Here is a 26,382-nt window from a genome sequence, read left to right on the forward strand (position 1 = left end):
GAAAGAAAATATTAATATTATCAATATTTACATTAAAAATAACAAAAAATTAACATTAAAAAGAAAATTAATGTTAATAAGTAATGAAAATTTTATTTGAAAAATTTTAAATAAAAATTTAATATTGTCAATGTTTACAACATTCAGTTACAATTAATCGTCATTATTATTCTCTCGTTTTGATCGGCTATTGGGTTAGATTCATTCGGAACAGTCGACGGTCCAGTATCTGCAGTAGATTGCTTTGTCAATTGTTGTACTACTGTATTTATTTTTGACTTCCATGCTGTCATTTGTTTTTGCCACTATCGTAGTTGTTGATTCTCAACCCGAAATTGAAGAAGCTCTTCATTTAATTGGGTGACTCTGAGTCTTATTTGTTTAAACTCTATTGACATATTTGAAAATGATTGGTTGGAGCAGTTGACAAATGTAGTTGGATATAGTAGGTTAGCTTGGGAGCCCAGGTTATACGTTCAACCTTTTTTATTCTGATTACTAACAGCTTGATAGAAGAGGTTGTGTTCATTAACTATAGGTGACGAGGACTCTTTGGTACTTGCAGATAAACATGGCCACGGTTCATGAACCGCCGGTTCCGGTTCATGAACCGTCGGTTCCGGTTCAAGAAATCTTTGAACCTGAACCGAACCGCCCAAGGGCGGTTTGGGACGGTTCGGTTCCGGTTCCGGTTCGTGCCGGTTCGGTCAACGGTTTGGACCGGTTCGGTCAACGGTTTGAGCCGGTTCGGTCAACGGTTCCGGTTCCGGTTCAAACCGAATTTTTTTAATTTTTTTTAAATATTGTTGTATTCAATTTTGGTCCTTGTTCCGTTGTTCGGTTCGGTTTGGTTTCAATTTTTAATTGTTAAATGTAATTGTAAATATAAATATTCTCAACCATATTTTTAATAAAAAAACACTACTAAAAATTGAAGAAATATAAGTAATAATTTCATTAAAAATAATTAAAACAACTAAACAAGTATGTAATACAAGTAATTAATTTTTACAAATGTGAAAAATAAAAAATAGAATTAGACTTAATTTCATTAAAAAATAATTACAACAAAAATGTAATACAAGTAATTAATTTTTACAAATGTGAAAAAAAATAAAATATGGACTTGGATCCTACGCATCTTCATTGGAGTCGGAAGTCGCCGTTGTTGAACCATCATTAACCCATTCGTCAGATGATGATGAATGGATAAGTTCTTCTTGACGTCGCATGTTAGCTCTTTCCCAATCATCGAGGCAAACTTGAGCTTCCAATGATTCTGGAGCCAATCTTGATCTTCTTTCGTCCAAAATGTTGCCTCCACTACTGAATGTTTGTTCAACGGCTACAGTTGAAGCTGGAACTGCAAAAAGTTGACTTGCAATAATTGCAAGAGTTGGAAATGTCTCCTTGTGTCTTTTCCACCACTCCAAAATTTCAAAATTTAAACCTGTATCATTACCAAACTCAAAAACTGTGGTTAGATAAGTTTCGAGCTCCGAATGTGAGCTCGATCTAGGTTTTTTCCTCCTTTGATCTAAAAATTTATGACCCCATTTCATTGGTTGGGAGGAAGAGGAATGCGAAGCCATGGATGAAAATGATTCTTCACTACTAGGAGCAATAACATATGCTTCATATAATTGATTGCATAAAGTTCTAACCTTAGAAATTATAATATTCACATCAATTTCTTCATTATTTTCTAATCCTAACAACGAATAATAGTTAGACAAACACTCAATTAAACCATCAAATTTACACCTATGATCAAATACCATAGTAACAAGAAAAATTTCAGGAATAAATTGATAATAACGTAACCATTTTTCTCTCATTTCTAAAACAGCATGACAAATTTCTTCAACATTAATTCCTTCCATTAATACACCGGCCACATTCATTGCTTCTATTAAAAATTGATGTGAAGTTGGTTTATAAACACTACTAAGTGTATGAGTAGCATCATTGAAAATTCGTAAAATATTCAAAATTGAACTACAAACATTCCACATAGTTGGAAAAATAGGATATTGTGAAATATAATTTGCTGCAAAAGAACACAATAAATCTTTATATTCAAAAGATTGATTAAGTAATATAAAAGTTGAGTTCCAACGAGTAGGGACATCTTTTGAAAAACGTTTTGGGGTTTGACCATTGGAGGTGCAAAAATGTGCCCATGCTTTTGCAGTTCGAGGGTGTACCCAAATATAAGAAATAACATTTCTAATTGGATCTAAATAAGAATTAAGTGACTTAATACCATCTTGAACACATAAATTTAAAACATGGCATACACATCTAACATGAAAAAATCTTCCACCAAAATTTGGTTGGCAAATTCTTTTCAATTCATTAATAGAAGCAGTATTAGCCGATGCATTATCAAAAGAAATTGAAAAAATTCTATTCACTAATCTATATTCTTGTAAAATTTGTTGAATTAATCTACAAATATTTTCAGCATTATGACTTTCATCAAAACATCGATACGCAAGAATTCTTTTTTGTAAAACATAATTTTCATCAACCCAATGACAAGTAATACCCATATATGAATGAGTTTGCCAATGATCACTCCAAATATCACTACAAATAGAAACATTAATATTATTGTTTTGAAAATATGTTATCAATTCAATTTTTGAGTTTTTAAACAATTTTAACAAATTCCTTTTCAAAGTATTTCTAGGAATTGATTTAAAACTAGGATTAACAAAGTTTTGACAAAATCGAGTAAAACTTAATTTTTCACCAAAACTAAAAGATAAATGATCAATTGCTACCATTTCAGCTAAACTAGACCTACAATTAGCTTCATTATAATGAAATAATTGAGGAGAGTTTGAAGAGGTAGCAAACCCGGATATTTGTGTTTGATCGCGGCTCAATCCAACCTTGAGCGGGTGCTTTGTTTGCAAATGTCGGGCGAAAGTACCATATCCACCTCCTTGCTTGAATTTGTATACCTGATTACAATAATTACAAGATACATCAAATTTACCATCTCCTTTTGGTGTTTTCTTGAAATGAATATTAAAAATATCAGAAGTAGAAATTTTTCCACCTCCCTTTTGTTGAGTTTCACTCTCTTGTGTTTGAAAATTTTGAGTTTCAAACTCAACATTTTCAAAATTTCTACCTTCACTTGCCATTTTTTTGAAAAAAGTATGATAATAAAAAAATATAATAATGATAAAATAATATAGTAACAAGTAATAAATAATTAACAATATAATTGAATAAATTGATAAATAACAAAATGAGAAGATTGAAGAAATTGAAATTGAAATATTAAATGAGAGACAAAATTGAGAGAATAATAGCTTGAGACTTGAGAGAGAGAGAGAGAGAGAGAGAGAGAGAAAGTGTGAAAAATGAGTGGGGGAGGGAGGGGTATATATAGATAGGAATTATAAAATTAAAAAAAAAAAAATAAAATTGGAATTGGACCGTTGGCTGCCAACGGTCCAATTTTGGACCGTTGGGGGGGAGGGGAGGGGTGCTGCACGGGGGGAAGGGGGTAGTCATGGCCAAAATTGAACCGGACCGGCGGTTCGAACCGGAACCGGACCAGCCGGAACCCGACCCGGAACCGGTCGAACCGGAACCGGACTGAACCAGCGAAATTCGGTCCGGTTCCGGTTCAAGGTTCCGGGGAACCGGAACTGCCGGTTCCGGTTCCGCGGTTCCGGTTCCGCGGAACCGGAACAACCCCCCCTCCCCCCGTGCAGCACCCCTCCCCCCCACCACCCCCCTCCCCCCCCCCCCCCAACGGTCCAAAATTGGACCGTTGGCAGCCAACGGTCCAATTCCAATTTTATTAATTTTTTTTTAATTTTATAATTCCTATCTATATATACCCCTCCCTCCCCCACTCATTTTTCACACTTTCTCTCTCTCTCTCTCTCTCTCTCAAGTCTCAACCTATTATTCTCTCAATTTTGTCTCTCATTTAATATTTCAATTTCAATTTCTTCAATCTTCTCATTTTATTATTTATCAATTTATTCAATTATATTGTTAATTATTTATTACTTGTTACTATATTATTTTATCATTATTATATTTTTTTATTATCATACTTTTTTCAAAAAAATGGCAAGTGAAGGTAGAAATTTTGAAAATGTTGAAAATGTTGAGTTTGAAACTCAAAATTTTCAAACACAAGAGAGTGAAACTCAACAAAAGGGAGGTGGAAAAATTTCTACTTCTGATATTTTTAATATTCATTTCAAGAAAACACCAAAAGGAGATGGTAAATTTGATGTATCTTGTAATTATTGTAATCAGGTATACAAATTCAAGCAAGGAGGTGGATATGGTACTTTCGCCCGACATTTGCAAACAAAGCACCCGCTCAAGGTTGGATTGAGCCGCGATCAAACACAAATATCCGGGTTTGCTACCTCTTCAAACTCTCCTCAATTATTTCATTATAATGAAGATAATTGTAGGTCTGGTTTAGCTGAAATGGTAGCAATTGATCATTTATCTTTTAGTTTTGGTGAAAAATTAGGTTTTACTCGATTTTGTCAAAACTTTGTTAATCCTAGTTTTAAATCAATTCCTAGAAATACTTTGAAAAGGAATTTGTTAAAATTGTTTAAAAACTCAAAAATTGAATTGATAACATATTTTCAAAACAATAATATTAATGTTTCTATTTGTAGTGATATTTGGAGTGATCATTGGCAAACTCATTCATATATGGGTATTACTTGTCATTGGGTTGATGAAAATTATGTTTTACAAAAAAGAATTCTTGCGTATCAATGTTTTGATGAAAGTCATAATGCTGAAAATATTTGTAGATTAATTCAACAAATTTTACAAGAATATAGATTAGTTAATAGAATTTTTTCAATTTCTTTTGATAATGCATCGGCTAATACTGCTTCTATTAATGAATTGAAAATAATTTGCCAACCAAATTTTGGTGGAAGATTTTTTCATGTTAGATGTGCATGCCATGTTTTAAATTTATGTGTTCAAGATGGTATTAAGTCACTTAATTCTTATTTAGATCCAATTAGAAATGTTATTTCTTATATTTGGGTACACCCTCGAACTGCAAAAGCATGGGCACATTTTTGCACCTCCAATGGTCAAACCCCAAAACGTTTTTCAAAAGATGTCCCTACTCGTTGGAACTCAACTTTTAAATTACTTAATCAATCTTTTGAATATAAAGATTTATTGTGTTCTTTTGCAGCAAATTATATTTCACAATATCCTATTTTTCCAACTATGTGGAATGTTTATAGTTCAATTTTGAATATTTTACGAATTTTTAATGATGCTACTCATACACTTAGTAGTGTTTATAAACCAACTTCACATCAATTTTTAATAGAAGCAATGAATGTGGCCGGTGTATTAATGGAAGGAATTAATGTTGAAGAAATTTGTCATGCTGTTTTAGAAATGAGAGAAAAATGGTTACGTTATTATCAATTTATTCCTGAAATTTTTCTTGTTACTATGGTATTTGATCCTAGGTGTAAATTTGATGGTTTAATTGAGTGTTTGTCTAACTATTATTCGTTGTTAGGATTAGAAAATAATGAAGAAATTGATGTGAATATTATAATTTCTAAGGTTAGAACTTTATGCAATCAATTATATGAAGCATATGTTATTGCTCCTAGTAGTGAAGAATCATTTCCATCCATGGCTTCGCATTCCTCTTCCTCCCAACCAATGAAATGAGGTCATAAATTTTTAGATCAAAGGAGGAAAAAACCTAGATCGAGCTCACATTCGGAGCTCGAAACTTATCTAACCACAGTTTTTGAGTTTGGTAATGATACAGGTTTAAATTTTAAAATTTTGGAGTGGTGGAAAAGGCACAAGGAGACATTTCCAACTCTTGCAATTATTGCAAGTCAACTTTTTGCAGTTCCAACTTCAACTGTAGCCGTTGAACAAACATTCAGTAGTGGAGGCAACATTTTGGACGAAAGAAGATCAAGATTGGCTCCAGAATCATTGGAAGCTCAAGTTTGCCTCGATGATTGGGAAAGAGCTAACATGCGACGTCAAGAAGAACTTATCCATTCATCATCATCTGACGAATGGGTTAATGATGGTTCAACAACGACGACTTCCGACTCCAATGAAGATGCGTAGGATCCAAGTCCATATTTTATTTTTTTTCACATTTGTAAAAATTAATTACTTGTATTACATTTTTGTTGTAATTATTTTTTAATGAAATTAAGTCTAATTCTATTTTTTATTTTTCACATTTGTAAAAATTAATTACTTGTATTACATACTTATTTAGTTGTTTTAATTATTTTTAATAAAATTATTACTTATATTTCTTCAATTTTTAGTAGTGTTTTTTTATTAAAAATATGATTGAGAATATTTATATTTACAATTACATTTAACAATTAAAAATCGAAACCAAACCGAACCGAACAACGGAACAAGGACCAAAATTGAATACAACAATATTTAAAAAAAATTAAAAAAATTCGGTTTGAACCAGAACCGTTGACCGAACCGGCTCAAACCGTTGACCGAACCGGTCCAAACCGTTGACCAAACCGGCACGAACCGGAACCGGAACCGAACCGTCCCAAACCGCCCTTGGGCGGTTCGGTTCAAGTTCAAAGATTTCTTGAACCGGAACCGGCGGTTCATGAACCGGAACCGACGGTTCATGAACCGTGGCCATGTTTAGGGGGGGTTGTTCCGGTTCCGCGGAACCGGAACCCCGGAACCGGAACCGGCAGTTCCGGTTCCGGTTCCGCGGAACCGGCGGTTCCGGTTCCCCGGAACCTTGAACCGGAACCGGACCGAATTTCGCCGGTTCAGTCCGGTTCCGGTTCGGCCGGGTCCGGTTCCTGCTCGAACCGCCAGTCCTGTTCAATTTTGGCCATGACTACTTGCAGATAATGAATATGCCTCCATACTGAATCTATCATATATTTTCTATAAAATTAAAACATTCGTGTTATTAATTAAGAAAATATTTTAAAATATAAATTTTAATTTAATATATAAATACATTTGCAGTGATGCCCCTAGATCTGTCATTGACCCACACTTCTTTTCCTTGAGCTTATTTTCTCGTGTGGGTTCTCCTGAATAATTCAAACTCATTGTGCTCAAAATTCAATTCAGTTGACTACATAAGAAATTAATACACAATATAGTAAAATTGATAAAATTAAATTTATTATATAATTTAAATAAATTAGAAAAATACAACTTAGCATAAGTAATTACCAACCTTATTCAAGTCAACGAGAATGGAATGGACTCGCCAGTGTGGAGTGATCCACTGGTCTCGGAGGCATGATTTATTTTATTTTGTGTGGCAATTTTTTTATTGCTTTCATTTGCCCATTTTGCATCAAGTGCCTTACGCATGTCGGGGTCCATTCACATTGTCTGGTCTTCCCTGCTTTTAATTCGATGTATATGACTCCTAAAACTTCGTCTACCTGACTTATTCCATGTGAGTTATATGCGATCATTATTCCCGGGTTGCCAGAAATACGTCTTCTGCATTAAGTTAAGAAACATATATATATATATTTAAGAATTTAAATACAAACTTGTATTAATAAAGAACTATAATTTGACTTGCGCTAAATTCTTCAAGTCACATCCTTCGTATTATTTTTGACACCTTATTCCAATGAATCCATGGTTTAGTATATCGTGCTTTCCAAATCTTTGCTAGTTTGTCTGGTGGGCCATTCTTAGGGATAATGCTGTCCAACACAAAAGATATATATATATATAAACTTATAAAAAAAATATATTAATTTAAATGTATAATAATTACAAGTAATAAATTTAAAATAATAAATACGATATTCACTGATTATACTATTCATTGCAAGATAGGCATTTTTGACCATCTCCTCGGTTAGTGCCAACTAGTTCAGTTGGACTAGGTTCAAAGTGCTGTGCAAAAGCAGGCAATGAATTGGGTCTTTGCGATATCGGCATAAATGTGTATGGGGATAGCCTGTTTGGCATATGAAAAGTTCCCTCAAGATATTGACTAATTTGTAGTACAACATTTGGTGGGTGGGAAGCGGGTGAACACCTTAATAACCCCATGAGATCGTGCCACCATGATATGAAAATTGAGCCATAGGAGCAAAAGGTTGTGGGGGTGGTGACTGGAGATTGAATTGTGTGGAAGAGACAATATGTGTGGAGTCTGGAGAAGAATATTGCGAACCAGAATTGTCATCTGGTGAATCTATAGTTTTATAAGATGTTCTACTTTTACCTCTTCCCTTATCCAGAGGTGTTGAATGTTCCAACATCTATTTTAACAATTATATATATAAAAAACAAAAATATACAAACATCATGATCATCTCATTAAAAATACACAAGTTATTGATATCATACATTAAAATACAAAATGTTATTAATTAACATGCACACAAAAAAAATCTAGTCAATCATTTTTTTCTATATATTCATCAATGTCTTCCCGGTCACTATCTCTATCATCAGATAATACATATTTCTCATCTTCTTTTGAAACAGATTCTTCTTCCACATTATCTTCTTTTTCCTCAATGATATTGGAGATATCAATTTCCTCAACTGGTCTATTATTGTCTTGTAAAGTGCCTATGAGGTTAACATTTACATCGATTATAGGCAGTTGTAATATTTCATTCTCTTGGAAAACTTCTTCCATGTTAGCTTCAAGAGCATTTATTGTATCTCGTGCCTTCGTTTTAATTACAACAATCCAACCATTTTTATCGCGACAGTGGTCAGGGTAAGGCGCGTAATATACTTGTTCAACTTGTTGGGCAAATATGAATAGATCATATTTCTTGTATCTTCTTGATGATTGAATGTTTACAATTCCATATTTATCATGAATTTTAGTTTCTCGTAGACTTGGATTATACCATTCACATTTGAATAGAATCACTCTTTTTATTGGTAAGTCTACATATTCCAATTCAATTATGTTTATAATTTTTTTATAATAATTCATATGTGGAGCTCCACCCCCTAACGCAGACACGCAAACATCACAATTTTCTATTGACCTACTCTGACTACATTCAACAGTATGAAATTTGTATCCATTTATGAAATATATTGGCCAATGTCTCACGTTAGGAGTTAGCCCCCATCCTACACTCTGAATTAGTAGGTTTGCCATAATTTCGTCATTCAAATTCACCTAACCAAATATTTGTGTAACTTTTATGTATACATAATTAATATTAAATTAAGAAATACCTTAAATTTTGTAAACTTACATGATTATGGAACTAAACACAGAAATGCTCATCGATTTGTTTGTTTAATTTTTCGTCACTGATTATTGACGATAATTCACGTAACATGTTTGTGTACACGCTGAAACATTAAAGTTATATATCAACTTAATATGATAAAATTATTATGAACTCATAAATATATTAATATAAGGTTGGGGCCCAGACCTTTGCTTCGTAAGTTAAGTGTACTAGGAGAGGCTCTATTGGGTTAAACCATCCAAGCAAAAATACACGCTCCATTTTGCCTAAAATAATCGAGATGTTCTGTTCCATGACTTCAAAATGTTCAGTTCTTAACACTATTATCATATTTATTTGAAAAACTGACATAACTCAGTTATTGAACTCTAAATCTGATCCGATAATCCTAAAAATGTCGTTGGAAGTAACTGCTCTATGAGAATATGACAATTATGACTCTTCAAGCCAAACAACTTTTCGTTCTTCATATCAGCACATCTGTGCCCATTCTAGATGCATATCCCTAAGGGAGTTTTAAGTTGTTTTATCTATTTTAAAACACTTAACTTTTGCTCTCTCGTGAAAGTATATTGGGCTTTGAGTTTCCAATATTTACCCCAACACGTTTTACTAATTCTAACTCTTTCCGCATGTAATATTCCTTCAAGTCCGTTTCACGTCCATGACTGTATTGAAAAGATTGTCAAAAATGTTATTCTCGATATGCGTGACATCCAAGTTGTGTCAGATTAGACTATATTTTTAATATGACAAGTCCTAAAAAAATATTTTTTTTTGTTCAATTGTGTTGCACACCATATTCAATCATAACACACTCTTGTTGTGGTAAGATAGATGGGACATTACATACTCTACAAAATATGTTTTCTTCGCTTAAGCGATGGGGTGAACAAGAATTATCAACTTTATTTTTTAAAAATGCAATTGTATTCCTCCGAAAAGGGTAATTTATTGGTAAGAATTCTCAGTGACAGTCAAAAAATGATGTCTTTCCACTGTACTTGAGATTAAAAGTTTTTGTGTTTTTATACAATACGAACATGCTAATCTACCTGATGTCATCTAACCAGATAACATTTCATACGTAGGAAAATCATTGACGATCCACAATAGAGCTGCTTTCATCATAAAGTTTTGCTTTCTTGATATGTCTTATGTCAACACTTCTTCATGCCAAAGCAATTTTAGTTTAGAAATTAAAGATTATAAAAACACGTATATCTTACTTTTTGGATTTGATAGACTTGGAATAATAGCCGTTAGAAACATAAACTCTATTTTCAAACATAATCCAGGCAACAAATTATATGGGGTTACAATAATTGGCCAACAAGAGTATGGGCGACTTAATTAACCATACAGAATGAACCTATCTGCACACAAACCGAGCCTCACATTTCTAAGATCGACAAAGAAGTCAAGATGTGTCCGATTGAAATATTTCCATACTTCACCATTGGACGAGTGAGATAATACCCCAAACCCTCTGATTTTAATAATGTCATCTCATGTTTGAAGCAGTAATCGTTGAAGTATAGATTTTTTGCAATTTTGGTATGAGGGGCAAATACCACATTCTCTTAAAAAGATTTTTTTTAAATTTTTTCGTGTATTTTTTGTCGGTCTAAAATGAGGATGATTGCAAAACTTACAACTCGTTCCAAAATTCATCATCCTTATTATAACATACAACTATTTGAACAACAATCGATTTTTTGACAACCAAGTCTAAACTTAGAAACCAACTTCTTATTATGATAAAAGTCATCGGGCACACAATTACCAATTGGTATTGTATGTTGTATAAACTGCATAAATTCATTATAACAACATTCGGGCATGTTGTAATTAGACTTAATACTCAGTATCCTAACTGCAATAGAAAGTTCACTCTCTGCGTCATAACTCGGGTATAATGGGGATTGTGTAGCAAATAACATCTCATAAAATGTTTTTGCATTTTCATTAAGTGATTCCTCAATATTGTATGACTGATGACCACTTTCTTTAACCGCTCCTTGCATTGTAGTAGGCCCATGTGACTATCCTATCGCATCCATTACCAATTGCTCATATGGATTGAACTGATTTTTAAAATTATCTTCTCTATAATATTTATTTATAATAACACTTCGAGGCATTACTGGTATGTTTTCCCTATGGTTTATCCAGTAATAGTACTTTTTCGTAAACCCATGCTTACAAAGATCCATTTTCATCTCATTGACTTATTTGAACTTCAAGTAGTCACATTTCATATAAGGATACTTCAACATTTCTATTCTCATGAAATTTTTTTGAGTAGATGCAAGTTGAATGAACTCATTGACACCAGCATAAAATTCAGGAGTGATCCTACTCTTTCTTGGCATACACCTATTATCAATGCATCGACGATGCAATGAGACTTCAATTTTCAATTCAAAATTGTATAATGAACATGTGCTAATTCCTCACAAGTATATGATTGAATGAATATATATCTTGAAAACTAACCAAATTATATTTCATGACTCTAGACTGTCATAGACAACTGATAAATATGAACAATAAATAAATATAATAATAGACAATTTATTATTCTCTAAAATTTTGTTTATTTAATGTGCATATTTATTAATAAATAAATAAAACATTGAGATAAATTTTGATCTTTTTAAAATACTATATATTTCTAAATTAAATTAAATTTTATAAATAAGCTTGTGTAAACTAAATATTCGAAATATTTTATGTATTACTTGTCTTTTCTCACCCCCATTTCTCTTCTCTCGCCCTGTTTTCACGCCATTTTTTTAAAGTATTTAAGTATTAAAGAAAAATTTAAATAAGTATTTAAGAAAAATTCAATTCAAATATGTAGAACTAAGTAATACAGAAAATATTCTGAATATTTAGTTTAAACAAATCTATTTATAAAATTTAATTTAATTTAGAAATATATAGTATTTTAAAAAGATCAATTTTTTTTCTCAATGTAGTATTTATTTATTAAATAAATATGCACATTAAATAAACGAATTTTAAGAGAATAATGAATTATTTATTTTATATTTATCAATTGTCTATGACAGTCTGGAGTCATGATATATGATTTAGTTAGTTTTTAGGATATATAGCCATTTAATCATATACTTGTGAGGAATTATAACATGTTTGTTATGTAATTTTGAATTGAAAATGAAAGTTTAGTTGCATCGTTGGTGGATTGATAATAAGTGTATGTTAGGAAGGGGTGAGATCACTCCTGTATTTTTTGCTAGTGCCGACGAGTTCAATCAACTTGCATCTACTCAAGAAAGTTTCATAGACTATGAGTGTTGAAGTGTCCTTGTATGAAATGTGAGGATTTGAAGTTCAAATCAATTAATGAGGTGAAAATGGATATTTGTAAGCATGGGTTTATGAAATTGTACTATTACTTGACGAACCCTGGGGAAGACATGCCAGTAATGCCTCCAAGTGTTATTGTAAAAGAATATTATAGAGAAAATAATTTTAAAGATCAATTCAATCCGTATGAACAAATGGTAATAGATGCGGTAGGGCCGTCACATGGGTCTACTACAATGCAATGAGCGGTTAGCAGAAGTGGTTATCAATAGTACAATAGTGAGGAATCATCTAATGAAAATGTAAAAGCATTTTATGAGATGCTATCTACTGCACAATCCCCATTATACCCGGGTTATGACGTAGAAAGTGAACTTTCTGTTGCAGTTAGGATGCTAAGTATTAAGTAGGATTGCAACATACCCGAATGTTGTTATAATGAAATCATGCAGTTTATGCAACATACAATGTCAATTGGTAATCGTGTGCTCGGTGACTTTTATCATACTAAAAAGTTGGTTTTTAATATTGGACTTGATTGTTAGAAGATTAATTGTTGTCTAAATAGTTGTATGTTATATTATAAGGATGATGAATTTGGAACGAGATGTAAGTTTTGCAATCATTCTCGTTTTAAATAGGCAAGAAATGACATGAGAAAATTTAGAGAAATTCCTATTAGAATCTATGCTTCAACTATTATTGCTTTGAACATGAGATGACACTATGAAAGTTAGAGAGAGTTTGGGGTATTGTCTTATTCATCCGACGATCAAGCATGGAAATATATCAATCGGACACATCCTGACTTCTTTGCCAATCCTAGAAATGTGAGGCTTGGTTTATGTGTAAATGAGTTCACTTTGTATGGTCAATCGGGTTGCCCGTACTCTTGTTGGCCAATCATTGTGACCTTATATCACTTGTCGCTTGGATTATGTTTGAAAAGAGAGTTTATGTTTCTAACGGCTATTATTTTAGGTCCATCAAATCCAAAAAGTAAGATATACGTGTTTTTACAGTCTTTAATTAATGAACTTAAATTGTTTTAGCACGAAGGAGTGTTCAGCTTATGATATATCAACAAAACAAAATTTTGTGATGAAGACAGCTCTATTGTGGATCGTCAATGATTTTCCTACATATAAAATGTTATTTAGTTAGATGACATCAAATAGATTCACATGCTCGTATTGTATAGAAAACACAAAAACTTTTGATCTCAAGTATGGTAGAAAGACATCATTTTTTAATTGTTACCGATAATTTTTGCAAATGGATCACCATTTTCGGAGGAATACAACTACATTTCGATAAAATAAAGTTGATGATTCTTGTCCACCCCCTCGCTTAAGTGGAGAAAATGTATTTTGTAGAGTGTAATGTCCCATCTATCTTACAACAAGATTGTGTTATGTTCCGGATATAGTATACAACACAATTGGACAAAAAGAAGTATGTTTTGGGACTTGCTATATTAGAAAGATAATTTTATCCGACACAACTTGGATACCATGCACATCGAGAAGAATATTTTTGATAATCTTTTCAATACAGTTATGGTCGTAAAAGGTAAAACTAAAAATAATACCAAAACTAGAATGGACCTGAAGGAATATTACATGTGAAAGGAGTTAGATTAGTAGAATGTGGTGGGGGTAAATATTAAAAACCCAAGACTCAATATATTTTCACAAGAAAAGTTAAGTGTTTTGAAATGGATAAAAGAACTTAAAATTCCCTGACATATATGCATCTAAATTGGGCAAATGTGTTGATATGAAGAATGAGAAGTTGTGTTCTCATGGAGTAGTTACTTTCAATCGTATTTTCAGGATTATTGATTCGGATTTGGAATCCAATAACTAAGTTATGTTAGTTTTTCAAATAAATATGCTCAACAGCATTAAGATCTGAACATTTGGAAATCATGAAATAGAACATCCCGATTATTTTATTCAAAATGAAGTGTGTATTTTCACCTGGATAATTTAACCCAATGGAGCGTCTCCCAGTACACTTAATTTACGAAGCAAAGGTTGGGGCCCCAATCCAATACAGATGGATATATCTATTTGAACGGTAATATTAATTTTAATTATATAATTTATTGATTTTGTTATATAGTTTATTATATTTTTTTCATAAATTAAGAAGGCTTTTTAATAACTTAGGTTTTTCAACACTTTAAAGAAGAAAGTCCGAAATAAAGCTCGTGTAGAAGGATCTATCTGTGAGGCATATTTAATTGAGGAGACGACCACATTTGGTTCATATTATTTTGAATCAAATATTCAATTAAGAAGGATGAGAGCCCCTCGAAATGATGACGGGGAGAATCTTCGCATGCACAAATTTCTATTTTCAATTATCCAGGCCGTGCGACTGATCCAATGAAAACAAGATGGTTGGATGCGAATGAGTTCCAAGTAGCAAAGTTGTATGTTTTGCTAAATACGTTAGAGGTTGAACCTTATATTGAGTAAGAACTAAAAGTTATATTATTATATTTATGAGTTCATAATAATTTTATTATATTAAGTTGATATATAACTTTAATGTTTCAGCATATACACAAACATGTTACGTGAATTATCGTCAGTAATCAGTGACGAAAAATTAGACAAACAAATTGAGGAGCATTTCTATGTTTGGTTTCATAATTAAGTTTGCAAAATTTAGGGTATTTTTTAATTTAATGTTAATTATGTATACATAAAAGTTGTACAAATATTTGGTTAGGTGAATTTGAGTGGCGAAGTTATTGTTGACCCACTAATTCAGAGCATAGGGTGGGGGCCAACTCCCAACGTGAGATATTGGTCAATGTATTTCATCAATGGATACAAATTTCATACTATTGAATGAAATCAAAGTAGGTCGATAGAAAATTATGATGTTTGCGTGTCTGCGTCAGGGGGTGGAGCTCCGTATATGAATTATTATAAAAAAATTATAGATATAATTGAGTTGAAATATGCAGACTTATTAATAAAAATGGTGATTATGTTCAAATGTAAATGGTATGATCTAAGTCTACGATTAACTAAAATTTATGATAAATATGGTATACATTCGATCATGAAGAAGATACAAGAAATATGATCCATTCATATTTGTCTAACAAGCTGAACAAGTATATTACGCGCCTTACCTTGACCACTGTCGTGATAAAAATGGTTGGATGGTTATAAAAAATGATGGCACGAGATATAATAAATGCTCCTGAAATTAACATGTAAGAACCTTTTCAAGATGATGAAATATTGCAACTGGCTATAATCGATGTAAATGTTGACTTCGAAGGCATTTTACAAGACAATAATGGGTCAGTAAAGGAAATTGGTGTTTCTAATATCGTTAAAGAAGATGAAGATATGATGTGGAGGAAGAATTTGTTTCTGAAGAAGACGAGAAAAAATATATTGTTTGATGATAGGGATAGTGATCAAGAAGGCATTGATGAATATATAGAAAAAGATGACTGATAAATTTTTTTGTATGCATGTTAATTAATAATTTTTGTATTTTTAAAGTGTGATATCAATTACTTGTGTATTTTTAATGTGATGATCTTCATGTTTATATATTTTTGTTTTTCATATATATATAATTGTCAAAATAGATATCGGAACATTCAATACCTTCGGATAGGGGTAGAAGTAAAACATCTTATAGGACCACACCTTCAGTAGATGACAATTCTGGTTCGCAATTTTCTTCCCCCGACTCCACACCTTCTGTTCCTTCTACACAATTCAATCTCCAGTCACCACCCCCACAACCTTTTGTTCCCATGACTTAGTTTCCATATTCTGGTGGCACGATGCCATGAGGTTATTACGGTGTTGCACCCGCTTTCCACGCACTTGATGCTGTATCACAGACTAACTAATATCTTGGGGGAACTTTTCATATGCTAGATAGATCTTTCTCATACACATTCATGCCGACACTGCAGGGACCCAATTCATTTGCTTTTGCACAACACTCTGAGCCCAGTCCAACTGAATCGGTTGGCACTAGCCAAAGAGATGGTCGAAAACACTTATCTTGTGATAAATAGTGTAATCAATAAATATCGTATTTAGTATTTTTAATTTATTACTTGCAATTATTATACATTCAAATTAATATATTTTTTTGTAAGTTTATATATATATATATATCTTTTGTGTTGGACAATTTTATCCTTGAGAATGACCCATAGATAAACTAACAAAGATTTGGAGGGCACAATATATTAAACCGTGGATTCATTGGGATGTGGTACCAGAAATATTACGGAGGATGTGACTTGAAGAATTTAACGTAAGTCAAATTGTAGTTTTTTATTAGTACATGTTTGTATTTAAATTCTTAAATATATATGTTTCTTAACTTAATGTAGAAGACGTATTTTTAGCAACTCGAGGATAATGATTCCATATGAATCATATAGAATAAATAAGATAGATGAAGTTTTAGGAGCCATATGCATCGAAGTAAAAGCAGGGTAGACCAGGTAATGTGGATGAACTTTGACGTGCGTAAGGCACTTGATATAAAGTGGGCAGATAAATGCAATAAAAAAAATTGCCATACAAAATAAAAAAATTGTGCCTTCGAGATTGGTGGGTCACTTTACACTAGCGGGTCCATTCCATCCTCGTTGATTCGATGAAGACTGGTAATTACTTATGCTAAGTTGTAATTTTCTAATTTACTTAAATTATATAATAAGTTTAATTTCATTAATTTTACTATATTATGTATTAATTTCTTACGTAGGCAATTGAATTAAATCGCGAGCCCAATGAGTTTGAATTATTCAGGGGAACCCACACGAAAAAAAATGCTCAAGAATAAGAAGTGTAGGTCGATGACAGATCTATGGCGTTGTTTATATGTTAAATTAAAATTTTTATTTTAAAATATTTCTTTAATTAATAGTACGAATGTTTTAATTTTATAGGAAATCATAATAGATTGAGTGCGGAGGCATATTCATTATCCGTAAATACTAAAGAGTTATCGTCGCCTACAATTAATGAACACGACATTTTCTATCAAGCTATCAGTGGTTGGAATAAAAAGGATCGAATATATGGCTTGAGCTCCTAGCTAACCTGCTATATCCCACTATATTTGCCAAACGCTCCAGTTAATCATTTTGAAATATGTCACAAGAGTTTGAACAAATGAGACTCATAGTCACCTAATTAACAAAGAGTTGCTTTAAATTCGGGCTGAGAGTCAACAATTACAACAGTGACAAGAACAAATGACAGCATGACAGTTAGAAATGAATATAGTAATACAGTGATTAACAAAATAATCTACTGCAAATGTTAGATCATCGATTATTCCGAATGAATTTGACTCGATAGCTGATCAGGACGAGGGTGATGATGAAGATGTAAATGAGAATAATAATGACGATTGATTGTAATTGAATATTGTAAACATTGACAATATTTAATTTTCATTTGAAAATTTTTAAATGAATTTTTTATTATTTATTAATATTAATTTTTTAATGTTAATTTTATATTATTTTTAATATAAACATTGATAATATTAATATTTTTTTCTAATGTTATTTTTAATATTTTATTTATTTTTTAAAATAAATTTCTTGTTATTTTAATTTTTTTAATTTTTAATTTTTAATATTTTATTTAATATTTTTTTATTATTTTAAAACAAAATATTAATCTTAATTTTCAAAAATATTAATTATAATATTAAATTATTATTAATTTTAATTTTAATAAAATTAAAAACATGTTTTAATTTCAAAAAAATATTTTAATAAATAATATTATTTATTTAAAATATTAACATTAATTTTAATTTTTTTATATTATTTTATTTTAAAATATAATTTTAATGTTTTATTTTTTATTATTTAAAAATATCTACAACGGGAATACACGTCGCATATTAGCATATTACTCGTCGTAGATTTGCGACGGGTAAGATGTCCCATTGTAGATTTGTGACGCGGTACACTACCCTAGATCTGCGATGAAATTGTCCAACTTCGTTGCTGAAATTCAGTGATGCCTTTTTTGCGACAGATTTTTATTCGTGGATTTTCTCTTTTTAGTGACGAATTTTTCGTCACTAAAATCGATTTTCCTTATAGTGATAGATGTACGTTCTCCAAGGGAACGACATAAACTCTTCTAAATCCTCCATCAAGGTTGATTGAAAATCCTCTACATTTGAGCATTTATCGATGTCTAATAATAGCATGTTGACCACGGCAAGGTAACCTAGCTTTGGGACATTATTTGCATCTTGGTTATGTCTGGTATTGAGTAGTACCTTTATGTCGTCCTTGGACACAACCTCTTGCTGTGATGGGAATAGTCGCGCTTGTAAGCTAGCATCCCCAACAAGCCTCGCTCGCAAGATTTGGCTATTAATTGGCCCAAATCGAAGTCCATTAATTAAGATGAACTCTTGGTTCCCATATATAACACGCTGCCAATCTCGAACCACATTTTATCGTGATGGACACCGAGAAATTTCCCCTCCTTAAATAGCACTTGATGGATCAATTGTGGTGCACTGATTTGGAGGGACTGGGAGATCTGCAAGAAATGTCCTAGTGGGCCCTGCACGAATCTCTCCACTAGACTATACTAGGTGAGAGCCTCACGAACTGGGCCAAGGTAGTGGATCCCACAGTGAGTAATAGCTCATGTTTCGGGTGGTAGTACCCGGCTAGTATGAACATAAGTAAATTGGTTGGTCTGCTAGGCAGATGGAAAGGACATAAAGGACGAGGATGAGGGGGGGCAAGTGGGGAGGAGAAGAAGATAGGTCTGAGGGATAAAAGGGATGAGGACGAAGGTGGGGCGGGTGAGAAGGAGGGTAGGAAAGAAGATGAGGAGTCCGTTCGTAGAGAGAGGACGTCAAAGGATAGGCATGAGGCAAGACTCCCTTCGGTATGATTATTATAATAATATTTTTGTACGAAAACTAATAGTTTGTTTGTAATTGTTTTTGATTTTGCCTTTTATCGATCACCGAGATGTTGATTGAGGCGTTGCAGTTGATGCTGAGTCTAGACACACAGGTATGGCAACTAGAGGGGAGGGTTGAAAAACTGTTTACCCTTCTACACGACCCGGCTTTTCCAGATTCTCAAGATCATGTCGATGATGGTGATGATCTAGATTGAGATGGTGATGATCAGATCCAGCTTGATCGTGATGATGAGGAGGACTAGACATCTCCATCTATCGTAAGTTTCAAATTCACTTTTATATATTTACACATCATTTTATACTACAATCTTGTAATGGTTAATTTTTGTTGAGTTGGAGGAGGAAATGGGTAGGGTGGGCAGACGAATTATGCAATATCGGTTGCCATTCCAATTTTGTCATCCACCTTACACTAATCCCATTTAACAAAAGGGAATGAAGAAGGGTGTTGTGGCGGAGGGCATAGACTTGGAGATAGTGCCTCCCGGTAAACGATTTGGAGATGATGTCGTCGTTGGGAGCGGAGGGGACATAAGAGAATGTTCCCTCGTCGAACAATGTAGCACTCGGGATGATGCAGATAACAGAGGAAGTATCGAAGCATCACCCCGAGCAAGTGAGGGACGATGATCTTAACTCCTATGAGGGTTACACCGAGTACATACGTTCCTAGGATGAAATTGAGTAGGTATAAATAGTCAGTATCTTTTCTATTTATATCAGTAATACATTCTCACACTTATAATAATTTTTGCTTATTGTAGGTGTGTCATCGAGCACATGCAACATGTATTGTCGAGTCACGTTCGTGAGACAGAGGATGAGATGAAATGGTTTGAGAGGCATCACATTGATAACTATTTGTGTTTCCTCCGATCGAGAAGAGTTAAGACACTTTTGTCCTCTGTATGATACAAACTACATCATTATGTTGACTTTGCTTTTTGTGAGTGTTGAACACATTATATTACTCATTTTTCGTTGCATCTTTATTTCGTCCATAATCAATGTAAAACATTTTCTTCTAGGCGTATATGCACATATTTTGGAGTCAGAACTATGTCGACACTAATAGGAATTTTTTGCCTGGTAAGGCGATTGTCCTTAACGATTGGAAAAGTTTTGTTGCGAGGACAGTTGGCGATAATATCCCTTGGTGGACGATTCCCTACGTAAGTGTTATTTCATTTAATTGATGGATTTTGTCCCGCATAACTAACGTAATATATTACATGCAAGTCTTACTCCCGAGTGTTATATGGAATGAGCATTGGATTCTCGCCAAACTATGTTTGCAGGAGTGAAAAATTGTTATATCTCCATTGCTTGGTCTGAGGGAAGCAAGCGGTCAAGGGTCGAATCTATGAAGTCATTGGTGAGCCTCTTACCCATTCTCCTGATGTGCAGTCCATATTACAAGCATACTTAGACACTTGCACATCTATATAGAGAATGGGAGGTAGGGAGTCTTGATTCATCAAAGGTGCTTTTGCCTTAGCAACCAGATGGGTACTGTATGTATTTAATTAAAATATTATAGTCAATTGAAAACATTCAAATGTTGTCATTTGATAGTTTGACATTAAATTTTGATATTCCTAATACAAAAGCAACTGTGGATGCTTCATAATAAAGTACATCGAGAACATCTTAAGGCATACAAATAATCAATGGGTGTCCTGGCAAATGGATGAGGATGTTTGTACCTTTTGAAAGCAAATTGCAATATTTTTGTAAAAAAGTAGCATTGAACTCGATGGTGAAAAAACTTTGTATAATCGACTTTTATAGATGAGGATTTCTTAGCCAAACCCAATATAATCTCATCGCTTTTTTTTTTTGGCATTTTACTTGTGAAATTTATTAATGTTTTCATCATATGACAATTAGAGTTAAATACAATTTAGGTAAAAATTGATTAATGTGTCCAATTTAATATTATGCGTATCTAATAAATATAAAGTATCACTAAAGCTACAACACAAGAAAACATTTTAGTTTACTTATGTAACTCTAAAATAGAAATTATAAGGTTTGTTAGTTAATGATTAAGAGTATAATTCATGCATGAAGTCCGATCAACCTTCATCTGATCGATGAAGTTGATGAAGTCTGTTTGATGAAGCTGATGAAGGGTAAAATTCATGCACGAGGTTCGATTGGACTTCATCCAGCCGATCGGACATCATCTTAGATGAAGTTTGATCGGGCTTCATCGATCAGACTTTATCCACGGATGATTAAGGAGTGTGCATTCGGTTATAATCGAACTGCTAGATTTTAGCTAACCGAATTGAATGGCCCCTAAGCATATAACCAAATTGAATTGAATTGACTCGTTACACTAACTGAAATAATCAAAATCGAACTAACCGATTTTGACTTTAAGCTAACCGAATTGAAAATCGAACTAGAAACCTATTCAAAAATTAGATCGAACCGAATCTAAACAAAAAATCGAACTAATCGATTTTGACTTTGAACTAATCGAATAAAAAATCGAACTGAACAAAATCGAATCTAAACAAAAAATCAATTTAATCGACTACCCAAATTTTTTAACCAAACTGCACCTAGTCCATATGGAGGAGTATATACTTCTACCTGAAGCTAATCACACAATTACAATGTCAAAGAAATATAATTAATCTATCACCACTGTAACACTCCGTTTTTCAGGCGTGTTATAACTTAAGAAAATTTTGGAATAATATTTTTTTTATATTCAAAACTACGGCTAAACCATATCATCCTTCATATTCATCCTAAAATTTTCATTCATCTATCTCGAATGAGAATCATCATAACATCAAATGCGAAAACTAGAATCGAACTTTAATTTTAACATTAACCAATAATAAAGTTATACATCATCATTCTTCAAAACGTTTAGAATTCAAAGTAGCAGAACTTAAATACATAGGTTACATAAACGTACAACCATTATATCATGCACTTTGCTAAGTGCTATAACATTTCTCTTTCATCCTCATTTCTACTACAATCTCCATCTAGAACGCTTAAATATTCTAGGGACAAGGTCCAAGTTAGATGATAAATCATCTAAGTAAGGGAACAACTACATATTTCATGCATATATGCAAAATGCAATCTGATATCATTCCTTTTGTTTGAATCAATCGCACCCAACTGTTACTCTCCATTTTTACAGTCTCCTTACCAGGTCGAGGTGTATGGGGGTATCCTTGGTAGAGTAACGGTACCAGTCCCTAATCTCAAACCCCATGCAATGCATGACCAATAATATCATCGTGAACATATGTACATTTTATCATAGTATGTAAATGCAATACATGACATATTCATATCAAGACATGATAACATGATAAAACCATTTACATGAAACCAGGTTTAAGGGACTGCTTACCTTAAACATATATCATAATTTCTTGATTCTCGTGTCAGGCATCTAATATACTCAATTCAGAACATTAACGTACCTTAACCATCATATTTATTCAAGAATATCAATATTCTATTTTTCCTAATTTTCTCATACTTTTCTTCTATTTCTTCCTATTTTTCCTTAATAATTCTATACTAAATAATTCCTCAAATATTTTTTCAATTTTTCACTACCATAGTTCTTAAAATAATTTATGAGAAAAATCACTCATCTTGATTTAGCCTCTCAAGCTTTCTCGATATGCATGTTTTGACTTCGAAACACGTGCCCAATCAATTTCCTAGCTCTGAGCATGCTTTTTTAGTTCCAAATTAATTCTTATATTTTTTTTCAATTTTTTTGGAGATTTTTTCTTATTTTTTTTCTATTTTTCTTTATTTTTCTCCATTTTCTTTTCTTTTCTTTTTTTTCCTTTTCCTTTTTTCTTTCTTTCTTTCTTCTTCTTCAACCTCCCGCACGAACAAGGCCTCTCGGCCACCCTCTATGCTTGCTGGTCGCCGCACTGCTGGCCTTGTCGTAGCCCTCCCCGACCTTGTCAATCACTGCCCACGCCCATGCAGCCACTGTTGCAGCCGCTGTCGTGCTTGCTCCGCCGATCGTGGACGTTGCATGCTACCATGGCTGCTGCTTTCGGCCATCTCCGTCGTTGTTGCCCGCCAGACCACCGCCGACCCCCTCCATTGCAGCCCGTGCCTCCGTCGATCGTCGCCCATCACGCCGACCAATTGCTACTGCCGTGGTTGTGCCCAGTTGCTTCATTCTCCATCTTTTCTTCATTTCCTCTTTTGCTCTCAGTCTCCCTCTATTTATAAGCTCTCCACCCTTCTCCTTACTACCTTGCCCATCCTTCTTTGCGTGTAAAAGACTCCACTTGCAGCCATAGAGTTTGCAAGGCATGGCTATGAAATTGCAGAGGCATGGCTTCCCACACCCGGACATGGACAGATATATATATATATATGTAACACTATATATTACATCAATATATATATATATAGGAAATTACACATTTAAATCTCAATTTCATCTCTATTACACGTGGGCAATTCTCTAATTGCAATTACACCCTCAAACCTCAAATTAATTTGTATTACGATACTTAAAATGTAAAATTAATAACTCAAAACTTATTTGATAAGGACGATTTCGCCCCAATGCCTTCACCGGGCTTTTGTTTCATCACAAAACCACCTCATACTTGTTCCTTACATAAAATTGGAGCCTTCTCCAGGGTTCCGTTGATTTCTCGGAGATCTCATATGACGATTCGATTTTTTAGCTTGAATCATAGTTGTATCACAAATAGTCTCAATTTCGATTTCTTCTAATATCATAAATCTTATCTCGGAACGCTCGTCAATCACATATCATTTTTCTTAAATATTTACACTCCGGGCATTCTCTATAGTCGATTCGGTATCTCATAACTGTGAAAAATTATATTATAACTCCAATTTATCTAAAAATTTCACTTATGACCACTTGAGTCTTTTTAAAATTCTCGGGTGTTACAACTACTCCTTCCAAACTCAAAACCAATATTATAATTTTAACATATTTTCAACAAAAACCTAGGGCACACATCTTTCCAAGTATCAAAGATAGAGAAAATTGAAAAGTATTATAACTAATAAGAAAATAGTCAGATCCCATGTACAATTCATGCTTCCATTTATTATAAAATGATAGAAATGGCTTCAATCTAGTAGTACAAAGGCACTCAATTTTATCATCAATTTCCAGATATACATAAAATAGAATCTGATAAGCTAACATCAATATTGTCAAAGGCACATGACACACTTAGGTGCAAAGAATGCTTGAGGCCTAGGCACTACACACAATGTGAAGTGTTTGGGACCATTCTTTTCAATATTGTACTCTAATATAAAGAGATGGATGTAAACTCATAAAATCATAAATAACAATAAATCACCATTTGTGCCCATACCATTACCAAATGAATAATTATAAACCAACTTGATGAGACTGAAGAGACAAGTGTGTTTGAGTCCTCCAAATCACTATGAACACCTCCATCATATTAACCATCAAATCCATTTTCATCATCCCATGATGGCAATGGTCCATAATCATCTCTTTGTTGACCCCATTCCTCTAAAGGCAATATCAGGCACAAAAAATCAACAGAATAACAATATATTAAGTATATTTTATGTATTTCTGTCACATAGAAAGAAATGATCAACGTTTGGGAAGACAAACTGATATGGTTAATGAGCAAGAAAAGATGTCTTCTAGCAAGACAAAATGTCACAATTAGACAAATGTACAACCTCAATTGTTGTATGCAATAAGTTAGGTTAAAATAACAATCATTTTCTCAAAAGAAATTGCATCTCATGGTTACTAAAGAACACCACAAATATAGAAACGTATCGCATATATGATGCAACCAACTATTGTAGTCTTATAGTCCATTTTCTCCTTTTCAATCAATAATAGTACTTGACATATGTTAAGCAGAAAACAATGAGAAAATATTTAGCTTGATTTCTTAGCCTGCAGTTGCCATTTATCAAATGGAAGAGTTCTAAATGTTAGATTGATGACCAAAAATCAAAGGTATGCATAAACAAATACTAGAAGAGCATATGATGGAGAAGAAATGTCAAATATCCCATGGACCTTATTACAGCTACAATGACAAGCCTTAATCCCACTAGGTGGACTTAGCTTACATGAATTCTATCTCTGAAATCATTCATATCCATTGTCATATTCTCTCTAAAATCATTATATTCTATGTCATGTTCAAGAATTTCCCATCAAGTTCTTTTTGTTCTTCCTAATCACTTTTGATATGCCCTATGGTCTTATAAAGCCAACCCCCCAAAAAAAAAAATATCAATAAGCACATACTGAGAAAGAGAGCATTTACCTTATCAGTTCTCCTCATATCCTAGGCGTGCCAAATTTTCCTATTATAACTGCCCAAACAAAAATAAGCAATAATAGCTTTAGAATTACCTAAGGAACAAACAAAAATAAGCAACCCATGGGCGTAGCATGGATGGTTCTAGGGCAGCAGATTGCATCCAAGGATGCAGGTTCGAGTTATGGCAGTCGCAGTGTGGACCCTTTTGTGGGGGTGACTCATTGTGGGCACTATGTACTGTGCCTCCTGCCTTGGGGGCCACCGTGTACCGTGATTAACTCCTCCCACGTGTGTGGGGGCAGTATGTGGGGGGCTCTTAAGGTGAGGGATTTCACCTTTTGCACCAAAAAATAAGCAACAATCATAAGGAAATTTTATTTTCCATACTTGTCAGTCGGGCGGAAGACCTAAGTGACTCTAATATAGTTGATATTAGAGTTAAACCCTATTTGAAAATTAGGGAATAGCAAT

The 26,382-nt window shown here is 33.2% G+C and overlaps 1 protein-coding gene across 3 annotated transcripts in view; it reads left to right on the plus strand.

The window, feature by feature from the left end:
* LOC127788534 (beta-glucuronosyltransferase GlcAT14A-like) overlaps nucleotides 1-26,382 on the plus strand; it is a 50,813-nt gene that overhangs the window by 11,938 nt on the left and 12,493 nt on the right. The window contains exon 4 of one of the 3 annotated variants that reach the window (XM_052316947.1): nucleotides 20,884-20,960. The exons of 1 other annotated variant lie outside the window; for it this stretch is intronic. In XM_052316947.1, coding sequence (XP_052172907.1) covers nucleotides 20,884-20,960 — 77 coding nt within the window. Of the gene's footprint in view, nucleotides 1-4,296; nucleotides 4,404-20,883; nucleotides 20,961-26,382 lie in introns of all 3 variants that reach the window. One more of the 3 variants, XM_052316946.1, reaches the window with a different exon arrangement.

The sequence above is a fragment of the Diospyros lotus genome, chromosome 13 (genome assembly GCF_014633365.1).
Source record: "Diospyros lotus cultivar Yz01 chromosome 13, ASM1463336v1, whole genome shotgun sequence".
In the NCBI taxonomy this organism is placed as follows: Eukaryota; Viridiplantae; Streptophyta; class Magnoliopsida; order Ericales; family Ebenaceae; genus Diospyros; species Diospyros lotus.